Source organism: Rattus norvegicus, chromosome 2, assembly GCF_021556685.1.
Source record: "Rattus norvegicus strain SHRSP/BbbUtx chromosome 2, alternate assembly SHRSP_T2T, whole genome shotgun sequence".
In the NCBI taxonomy this organism is placed as follows: domain Eukaryota; kingdom Metazoa; phylum Chordata; class Mammalia; order Rodentia; family Muridae; genus Rattus; species Rattus norvegicus.
The window spans coordinates 177,640,175-177,651,416 of NC_141535.1; the positions used below are offsets into that span (position 1 = coordinate 177,640,175).

At 45.0% G+C, this 11,242-nt stretch overlaps 1 protein-coding gene and 1 pseudogene across 2 annotated transcripts in view; one reads left to right on the forward strand and one right to left on the reverse strand.

The window, feature by feature from the left end:
- Ints3 (integrator complex subunit 3) overlaps window positions 1–2,433 on the reverse strand; it is a 51,910-nt gene extending 49,477 nt beyond the window's left edge. The window contains exon 1 of one of the 2 annotated variants that reach the window (XM_087627605.1): window positions 1,748–2,433. In XM_087627605.1, coding sequence (XP_087483731.1) covers window positions 1,748–1,894 — 147 coding nt within the window. In that variant the 5' untranslated portion in view covers window positions 1,895–2,433. 2 annotated transcript variants of the gene reach the window in all.
- Window positions 2,434–4,934: 2,501 nt separating this feature from the next.
- LOC108350272 (40S ribosomal protein S23 pseudogene) lies at window positions 4,935–5,294 on the forward strand (annotated as a pseudogene).
- The last annotated feature ends 5,948 nt before the right edge of the window (window positions 5,295–11,242 follow it).

Genomic DNA, 11,242 nt, shown 5'->3' on the forward strand with positions numbered 1-11,242 from the left:
CCCCCACATACATATATCACTCACACACACAAGAAAAATTTTAATTGAAACAGGAAAAACTGTAGAGTGGTAGGGCATATGGTGACACAGAGTGGTCTTAAACCTACAATCATCTTGCCTCAGCCTCTTTGGAGTGTTGGGATTACAAACCTGTGCCTGGGCAACCATGCCTGGCTTGGAAGTTTACATTTCAATTATGCCTACCTTAGTTGATTGAAAGAAGGAGAAGAAAAAGGAGGAGCAGGAGAACAGAAATAGCAAACTTTTCTAAAGGCATATAGAATAATACAGTGAAAACATAACTCACTTTCCAGCCAGCCAGACATCTGCTGGTGGATAAACCACAAAGTTGCTATAAGGTCACTTTAATTTAAGTTCACTTCTTTCTTTTGAGACAGGGTCTTTATGTGTAGTCTTGCCTGTCCTAAAGCTTGCTATGTAAACCAGGTTGGCCTTGGACTCGCAGAGATTCCTCTGCCTCGAGTGCAGGGCTATAAAGTTTATTTTTGTGTGTCTGTGCCATCCTCTTGTGATCTACAGTATTTTCTTTTTCTCTGTTTCTTGTTTCTGGTGGCAAGGTCTAGCTAATGATGCCCCAGCTAGCCTAGAACTCACTACACACTCACCATTCATTTCCATTCTCTCTCTGGCCCTCTTTACTAACTTTCCTGATTCAACCTTCCAAATGCTAGGGCTACAGATGTGAACCATCACACCTGGCAATCTAATATTTTTTTCAACTTTGAGTTTATCTGCCTACTCTAGCATGTGATAAAGGACTATTGACATAGTGTCAGGGAAACAGCCTGTGAGGAGACAGGGCCTGTTCGGGGCCTCCCCCATCCTTGGGCAACCACTGAACTGAACACTAATGTTAGAACAGTTTGACATTCATGCCTCAGTCTGTCATACACCTTAAGTAAATCTTCCTGTGTGCGAGCTGTGGAAGGAGCTACACTGATCATCTCTTATTAGTCAAGCACAGGGGGAGAACAAGGAAGGGACACTCATGTTCTTTCTGTCTATCTCTGTCTGTCTCTCTCTCTTTTGGTTTTTCCAGACAGGGTTTCTCTCTGTAGCCCTGGTTGTCCTGGAACTCACTCTATAGACCAGGCTGGCCTTGAACTCACAAAGATCCACTTGCCTCTGCTTCCTGGATCTCTCCTTAGTGTGTGTGTGTGTACTCTCTGGTTCAGTCTCCTACATACTGACTTATCCCACTGCTATGACTGATATAACCAAACTAGATACTACTTACTTGTAAGTCTTCACTCACTCTATAAATGCTCGGTTAAAATCACTGACAACTGTCTGTATCCACACACAGTCAATGATACCATCTAAGAAGAGGGGCCAAGTCTGTAGGAAGTTGCCAATCCTCAGACACCTGCCTGTAAACACATATATACTTTTCAACTTAACACTCTCAAATAGGGTGGATATTTTAGATAGCTACTGGTGTGTATGTGGGAAGAAATGAAAATAACTTTGTTCAATATGGATGCTACATCCCTTCTGTAACCAACACCCCTCACACCCATTTTCTTAATAGCGGCAGCTGTTACTAGGGCAACCTGTCCAGGAAATTGACCCACACTTCTTCCTCCAGGAGCAGGAAGCAAGAGCAATGTTTCTGCCTTAGAAAAAAAAACTTGAAGGCCTCTTCTCCCCCACCCCCACCCCATATCCGCTCCAGCATCCCTCCTCAACCCAATTCCTTACTCCCTTCCCCACCCCCCACACCTACCTCCTCTAACTCATCCTTGGCATCCAAACTGGTTGAAAGTAGCAGCCTCCCCCCTCCTGGGGCTCCTGCTCCCGCTCCTCCTCCTCCACCTCCCGCTGCTCCTGATGAAGCAGCTGCTACGGTCCCCTTTCCCTTCTGTAACTCCATGGCTGCAGCCAGGAGACCGGAAGAGGTCAAGGGAGTAGACGGGTGTTAAGTCCTAGAAATGGAGAACTCTGGCTTGCCAAGGACGAGGAGCAAGAGGAACAAGTGGGAGGGAGGCCGATAGGCCTGGCTTTCCGCACTCTTGCCTCCTCTCCTGCGGAGGGGAAAGACGCGGGTTCTCTAGATGCTCCCTCTGGAGTAGCCGTGCTGGGGCAGAGCTTTAGCGCAGAAGTATGGGACTAGGGTCTTGTGCCCTGCAGAGAGGTGGGCAAGGCTGCCACCCTTGCAGAAGTGGAGAGGGAACCCTCTGGCTTCTTATCCTGAAAGGAGGGGAGACCCTAAGTTTCTGCCTCTCGAGGTGTGGGAAGGAGTCCTGGCCCTGAATTGGGGGTGGGAAACCTTCCCAGCGGGATTGGGAAACGCGGTTCCTTGGAATCCGGCCCCTAGCGGGTGAGGATGCGGCCGGAGCGCTACGGGAGGACCAGCTTCTCCCCACACCACACAGAGGCGGCCATGGTGGAAGGGCGGGGGAGGCTGAGAGTGCCCGAGCGGGCAGAGTCGTCGCCGGCGCCGGAAGTGAGCAGTCGCGGTCCCGGGCGTCCGCCAATAGCGGCTTCCGCGGTGGCGCCAGGTCTCTAAGGAGTAAGCCGACGACGACAGACTGGCCTTTTCCCGGGCTGCCAATTGTAGGGAGAAGAATTGAGTCTGGTCTGACGGGCAACAAGTGTGCCCAATCGCATCCTTCCTATGCATCTGGAGGCGGGACGGGAGATACGGAGTGGGTGCTAGTGCTGGGCGATCCGGAAAAAGCCGGGCTGCGCCTGCGCGCGCCAGCACGCATGCGCGACGTTTCCCTCTTGCTCCACTCCCTACAGGTGTTCGGAACGTTGTCCTTGGGTAGTCTGGGAGACTGGAAACCTAGCCCATAAGTGGCAGTCCTGGGAAAGGAGCTGCGGAGGCCTAACCCTTACGCAGTTCCGTAGCAAACGCCCTCAGGGTCTGAAGTTACTTCCTGAACTACGAATGCTACACGCCGCCCTGAGTTTGAGCTCTTGGGTGTGCAATTATTAGTAAGAATTTGAAAACAACAAAAAAAGTGCATTGATTCACTAGTGCGAACCAAATAATTAGAATCGTATCAGCACTAGCTTTAATACAATTTACTAAGGGATAGGAGGGACCTCGTCGTCTTTTGAGGCTCTGGGACTGACAAATGTCACTAAAGCCAATTGTATTTACACATAGAATCCATTGAGAGTGTTGCGGTTTGTTGTGATCATAGTAAGGCTCGATTGTATGAGAGTTCTTTTACCGTGCGTCTCAACAAAGTTTTCATTTTTAGGCGTCTGAACCGATTGCTGAACGATCTAAGGTGGGCGTCGTGGTATATCCGTGTAATCCTAACACTTGGGAAGCTGGGCCATCAAATTCATGCTCCCCTTCCCTCCCGCATTCGTAGCATTCGTAGGTATAGGCCTATTTTCCTGCACTATCCATTTAAAAGGCCAGTGGGCAGGTAAATTGTTAACAGTGTCCTTGGGAAGAATTCCACTTCCATAAGCTACTGTTTTGGGGAGTGAAGCACTCTTGAACCCAAACTGGCCTCACATTTGTGGCATTCCTTCTGCTTCATCCTCCGAGGGACTTCTGTATCCTAATTACAAATAAAATAAGACCTGGACTGGCCGATCTCCAAAAACACTCCGGCATTCTACAATCCTCCTGAGTAAGCTTTGAATTCCTTCTAGGTGTAAAGGATTGATTCAGCCTTTGAACTACAAACAAGTCATTAGAATAGCTTAATATACCCAGGGCACATGTATTGGGTGGAAAAAGAAAAAAGGAGAAAAGGAAGGAAGGGGAAAAGATGTATAAATACTGCATATTGTTTCCATTTTTTGAAGTGTGCTGGGTTTGTTTTTGGTACTGACAATTCAACCCAGGGATTCAAAATAGGTAAATTCCCTGCCAGTGAACTTCCATGCACTTTTTTACTTTTTAAAATTCATTTACTGTTTTTCTGATACACTTGTTCCTATGTATGATCTTCAATTCCTGATCCTCCCAAGAGTCAGGACTGCAGGTGTGCACCACCACAACTTGTGCCTTATAGTACCTTTAAGTAGGCACTATATAGAAGTTAGTGTAGTGGGGGGCTGGGAATGGGGTGCTTGCCTTCCATCTGCAAAGCTGCGTTCCCTCCCCAGCACCCTCAAGTGGATAAGAAGCACCATGCAGATTTTTTTTTCTTTTTTTATTAGATATATTTTCTTTACTTACATTTCAAATGCATGCAGATTCTTAAGTGTATATTTTAAAAAAGAACCGGAAGATGGTGTCACATGCTTCTAATACCAACATTCTATTCGGGAGGCAGAGGCAGGCAGATCTCTGTCAGTTCAAAACCAGCCAGCCTAGTCTACAGAGTGAGTTCCAGGACAACCAGTGCTGCACAGAGTAATCCTGTCTTGAGAAAGGAAGGAAGGAAGGAAGGAAGGAAGGAAGGAAGGAAGGAAGGAAGGGAGGGAGGGAGGGAGGGAGGAGGGAGGGAAAAAACACAACAAAAATGCCTGACTTAAAAAAAATTTTTTTATAGGAAAGTTTGCTTCCCATCACTGTGCTTTGGTCAGGAAACAACATACAGTTCTTACATACATATTAATTAAAACAATTGAATTACCAAAGGTTTGCTGAATGCAGAAACACTGTGTGTTTTAATTCATTTACACCAGAGTAAGTTCTATCTTCTTTACAGATGACAGAACTGAGAAACAAGAAAACTCAGTGCAGCTCATTGCTGTAATCCTAGGATTTCAGAGGCTGAGGCAGGACTGCCAAAAATTCAAGGCCAGGCTGGATTGTTACACTGTGAGTTTGAGAGCAACCTCATGAAAAATAAAGAGGAAGAAAGAGGAGCAGATTGCTGGAGAGATGGCACAATGTAAACATTGTCTGTCCTGAAGTGTGAGGGGTGGGCTTTGGGTCTCCAGAGCCCATGTAAAAACCAGGTAGAACTTTCTCTCAGGCCAGTGGCCCTAGCAATATGGGCAAGTGTCTCGGTCTCCGCACTGCCCAGAAGCTCCGCAGTCACCGATGGGACCAGAAGTGGCATGATAAACAGTACAAGAAAGCCCACTTGGGGACACCCTGAAGGCCATCTGTTTGGGGGTGCCTCTCATGCAAAGGGAATTGTGCTGGAAAAAGTAGGGGTTGAAGCCAAACAGCTAAATCTGCCATCCGGAAGTGTGTCAGGGTGTAGCTCGTGAAGAACGACAAGATGATCACAGTATTCGAGTGCCCGATATGGGTGATGTTCCTGGAGTCCGCTTTAAGGTGGTTAAAGTAGCCAATGTGTCTCTTTTGGCCCTGTACAAAGGCAAGAAGGAAAGACCAAGATCATAAAATTTTGAAAATGGAAACAGTAATAAATTTCCATATTCTGAAAACATACACACACACACACACACACACACACACACACACACACACACACACACACACACAGAGGTAGAATCCCAGTATACAATAGGCAGAGGCAAGAGCTCTGTGAGTTCAAAACCAACCTGGTCTATATACTGCATTTCAGTACAGCCAGGGCTACCAAAAACAACAAAAAACAATAAAGTAGAATGGGGATTAGGGTAGTTTTTAATTTTATATGCATAGTGTGTGTGTGTGTGTGTGTGTGTGTGTGTGTTTATACCTGAACAAGCATGTGTTTGCTCAAATGTGTTTGGTATTATTCCTTAGGGACAATCCACATTGTGTTTTTTATTATTGTTGTTGTTTGTTTTGTTTTTTATTCTTAGTTTGGTTTTGTGGCTTGTGTTTGGGCTAGGGAGGCCTTGTCAACCCCCACCTCCCTGGCACTGCATCACAAGCTTCTTGCTGTACCCCATTTTTTTCTTTTCTTTCCTTTTTTTCGGAGCTGGGGACAGAACCCAGGGCCTTGCGCTTGCTAGGCAAGTGCTCTACCGCTGAGCTAAATCCCCAACCCCGCTGTACCCCATTTTTTTTCTTTTTTTCCGGAGCTGGGGACCGAACCCAGGGCCTTGCACTTGCTAGGCAAGTGCTCTACCGCTGAGCTAAATCCCCAACCCCTCTGTACCCCATTTTTAACGTGGGAGCTAGTGGTCAGACTCGGATTCATGGACAGGAGACACCTGAGCTGGCTTTCCCTCTAACATTTGTCTATTTATGTATTGGGGTTCACTTTGTCTTTTGTTTTTTTTTTTTTTTTGACAGAGTCTTGATGTATATTCCTGACTGACTGTGGAACACATAGCAATCCTCCTGCCTTAGTCCCCCAAATGCTGGGATTATAACTTGAACCGCCATGTTCCTGCTAACTTTGGTGCTTTTAATGCCCATAAATTTGTGTACTCCCTCTATTAGTTTACTTGTTGCTGATTTACCTCACTATTGCAATGCCAGAGCAAAGAGAAAACATAACACTTCCTCACAAACACAATTGTACAACTTAATGCCTGACATTTATCCAGTTTAGCCTGGAGCTAGAGTTCTAGGCAGTCGTGATTGGCGTAGTGTTGAGAAATGAACTCAGCTCCTCTATAAGACTAGTAGTATTTATGCAGCTGGTTGTGGTGACAGACACCTTTACTCCCAGTACTTGGAGATAAATGCAGGTGAGTCTCTGAGTTCAAGGCCAGCCTGAAGTACAGAGAAAGTTCTATGACAGTCAGGGCTACACAGAGAAACCCTGTCTCAAAACAAAACAATAGAACAACAAATTAAAAAAATCCCTTTGCTTCAGCCTTCTAAGTGTGGGGATTAGAAGCTTATTCTACCATTTTTTTTCTTTTTTTTTCCAGAGCTGGGACCGAACCCAGGCCCTTGCGCTTGCTAGGCAAGCGCTCTACCACTGAGCTAAATCCCCAACCCCTTACTCTACCATTTTAAAATTTTGTTTCTTTCTTTTTTTAAGTTCTCCTATGTTTTGTTTCTCAGTGATTTGGAGTTTGTAGGCCTACCTGGGCTACAGATAATTCTGGCCAAAACAGGGAAAATAATAAGGCCTGTCTCAAAATAAAAGTAAAATAGGGCTCTATGATAAAGGAAGTGATTGCCTAGCCTGAGTGAAGAGCCCTAGATTCAGTTCCCAGGAGTTTCCTTCAGAAAAGCAAATGTTAGTTAACTCTGCTGTAATAGTATAGGAATAACTGGATTATCTTCTAGTCCCTCTTAGAATGTAATATTACAAAATACTTTTCAGAATATTCAACTAGCAAAGCAAGAATTACATTATAAGTTTATCACGGGCTGGGACATAGCTCAATGGTAGGGCATTTGTGTGGTGCCCTAAATTCAATATCTAGTACTGAAAAACAAAAAAAAAACCCCGACAAACCTATTTCCCCAATCCCACAAGAATACTTTCCTTAAACAGTGGCATAGAAGCAAGATTGTTTTTTGTTTTTTTCAAGACAGTGCTGTTCTGGTGTTTTGGTTTTGTTTTTTTTAAGATTGCCTTATTGGGGTTGGGGTTTAGCTCAGTGGTAGAGCGCTTGCCTAGCAAGTGCAAGGCCCTGGGTTCAGTCCTCAGCTCCGAAAAAAAGAAAAAAAAAAAAAAGATTGCCTTATTTATTATATATAAGTTCACTGTAGCTGTCTTCAGATCTTATTACAGATGGTTGTGAGCCACCATATGGTTGCTGGGATTTGAACTCAGGACCATCTGAAAGAGTAGTCGGTGTTCTTAACAACTGAGCTATCTCTCCAACCCAATAATGCTGTACAGGAACTCACCAGGATGTTGACCAGGTTGGTCTTAAATTCAGAGATCTACCTGCCTCTGCCTCCCAAGTGCTGGGATTAAAAATGTGTGCCACGGCACTAGTTTAAGAGTTATCTTCTATAAACAAAAGGATTTCTTCCAAAGGAACTCTTAAGGATTTCAGTATCTGCTTAACTGAGGAAGAAGATTCTAGTTACAGCTGTTTAAAAATAGCATGACGTTTCCACAGAGCCATACCCAGCCCTGAAACAGACAGAAAGTAAACAAAAAAACACCACATGATGGTCCAGTCTGGTGGTGGGAGAACCAGAAGTTCAAGGCCATCCTTAGCTACAAAGTTGCAAACCAGCCTTGGGCTCGAGTCCTTTGTCACAAACAAAGCATGATCTTATAACTGGAGACTCCTGGAAATTTCCAGTATAACCACAGCTATTTCCTTGGGTTTGTTTTCTTGGCTAGTTATGTAGCTCAAGATGACCTTAAACTTCTGATCCATCACCTCCCAAGTGTCAGGATTAGAGTGTACCACTGCACCCAGAGTTTTCATAGCTGTTTTGCAAAAAGTTTAAGACCTGATTGAAATCTTCGACTACACAACCTCTGCTTTTCCTCCTAATTCTAGATTTTGAAGTCATTCTCCTTCCCTTCACTAAAGGTCAAAACCATGAATGATTATGTGCCTCCCTCTGTTTTTCTTTCTTTGTAGCTTTTCCTTCCTTCTTTCCCTCTCTTCTTTCCTCTCCTGTATCTTCCTTTTCCATGTATCCCAGACTGGCTTTGAAACTCCATGTATAGACAAATATGACCATAAACTCTTCTTGCCTTCACCTCCCAAGTGGTAGGACCACTGCTCTGTGCTGTCAGAGCCAGCTAACTTTTTTTTTTTTTTTTGGTTTTTTTTTTTTTTTCGGTTCTTTTTTTTTTTTTTCTCGGAGCTGGGGACCGAACCCAGGGCCTTGCGCTTCCTAGGTAAGCGCTCTACCACTGAGCTAAATCCCCAGCCCCTAGCTAAATCCCCAGCCCCTCCAGCTAACGTTTTTATTTACTGTCTAGAGTATAGGTATGCACATAGGATGCCCACATACGACAGCACATGTGTGGAGCTCAGAGGATAACTTTTTGAGAGTCAGTTTTCTTCGACCTTGTTTTGAGGCCAGGTCTCTCTTGTTTCTGCTGCTGGCACTGTATGTGCCAAGCCACCTGGCCTATGAGTTTCCAGCCAATTCTGTTTCCTCCTTCTATCTCACTGCAGGATTGCTGAGATAGTGTGCTAGGCCACTGTATCCAGCTTTTTATGCAGGTTTTGCTTGTACTGCAAATACTTTTACACACTGAGCCATCTCCTGGGCCCCAGGATTTTTATTTCTGTAAGGCACTGTGCAAGTTAGTAGGAAATGCAAATGTGGCTTTTAGTCGCCTGTGGTAATTGTCTCTGAGGCCAACTGCCTCTGTCTGCTAACCTAAGCCTAGTCCTGGGAGCTTCTAACCTCTGTACAGTCTAACCTAAGCCTAGAATATTTTCAACCTCTGAAACTTAATGCTGAATAAGCTCACCCAGACCTAGTTCTTTCTGGGCTCTCTCTGGCTGGCTGATTCAACTCAGTTCAAACTCCTCCCCCAGCTAACTTATTTAATCTGGCTTTTCTCTCAGCCTCTGAATTGCTCTGCTTGGCCTCAAACTAACTCTAGCAATCTTTTCTAATCCTCTGGCTCCTTCTCATTCCCTTGCTCATCTGTCTTTACCTGTGTCTAGCTTGTTCTCTCTTCAATGTGCCTCTGGAAAATTCTCCCAGTTAAACTGCCTCCTTCTCCCTCTCTGCTGCTCTACTCTCTCTCTCAACTACTGCACTGCTCTCCAGGAACTCTCCTCTATTCCTCTACTGTACTCTCTCTCTTAAGTAGCTTCCCCTTTTCTCTCTTCTCAGGAGAGTTGGGTGTATCCTATTCTGTCAAATCTGCCTCTGATTGGTTACTTTTCCTGCTACTCAACTAGACATCACTTTTACATGGGTACCTCCTTCTACAAACTAACTTTATCTTCATTGTTTGGCATTAAAGGTAAATACTAAGGGGGTGTCTATATTCCAGCCAGAGGGGATTAAAGATGTGTGCTAAGAGCTGAGCCACACCCTAACTAGAAACAGGTTCAAATATTCTGTAACGGAGAAGTGGTGCCAATATTCCTAATACCTCTATATTTAGAACTATTTATTTTCACAAAATGTTGAGATGAGGGGCTAGTGAAATGGTTCAGTCCATAGAGGTTCTTGCTGCCAAGCCTGACAACCTGGAACCCATATGGTGGAAGGTGAGAGCCATCTCTTGATTTCTACAAGCAGTGATTCATGCTTACACACACTAAAGTATGGATAAAAGTGAAAACCCTTTGTAAGTGGTTAAGAGCATTTTCTGCTCTTTCAGATGACTGGAGTTTGGTCATGGTAAGGCTCAAATGTAGTGAGCCATATTGGATTTGGGCCTGGCCGTTTTGTGACTGTTTAGCTCAAAGTGGCTATGTGACTCTTGGCCACACATACTCCTCTAAGAGCCACTCCCATGTATTTACGGCACAGGAAGAAAAGACCAAGTAGTAAACACCCAGTGTCTCCACTGCATGACCTCTGCTGAGCCTGGCTGATGATTGTGGAACCGACACACCTGGATCACACCTGGATGGTGGTCAATTTACTTCTGCCTTTTGCTACCTCAGCCTTTATCCTTGAGATTCAGGCTGGTCTTCTCGGATTTCTCCCTAATTAATTCAGGTCTCCTAGTCGGTCTTTTGTTACCGAAGTCACTAGCCAGGTAGTCACAGCCAAGGTTTCCCACTGTGCTTCCAGATATTTTCTACCTGGAGAACTTGGGTATATAAGTGGTGAATAAAGCTACAGGAGACTCTCCTCCTTCCTCTCTCTCTCTGACTCTCTTCCGCTCTTCCTTCTTCCTCTCTCTCTCTCTTTCTTCCTCTCCTGCCTTGACACGATAACCTGTGTGTGTGTGTGTGTGTGTTTCTTTCATCCCGCAGGCTTTTGCCCGATTCTCGGTGCAGGCGCCGACACTCAAAAGCATCTGCAATTCCAGCTCCACTGGTAGCTGTGTGCACATTCCCTCACGCAAACACACAATGTCTTTTTTTTTTTTTTGGTTCTTTTTTTTCGGAGCTGGGGACCGAACCCAGGGCCTTGCGCTTCCTAGGCAAGCGCTCTACCACTGAGCTAAATCCCCAACCCACACACAATGTCTTAATTACTTCTTTTAGTGCTGTGATAAGACATCAGGAACAGGGGCTGGAGAGATGTCTCAGTGGTTAAGAGCACTGACTGCTCTTCCAGAGATCCTGAGTTCAATTCCCAGCAACCACATGGAGGCTCATAACCGTCTGTATATGGGATCTGATGCCCTCTTCTGGTGTGTCTGAAGACAGCTACAGTGTACTTATATAGAATAAATAAATAACTCTTAAAAAAAAAAGACATCATGAATGAGGCTACTTATAAGAGAAAGCATTTCATTCAGAAATCACGGTTCCAAAGGGTTAGACTCTATGAAGGTCATCATGGTGGGGAGTTTGGCAGCAGGCAGTCCTGGAGTAGTAG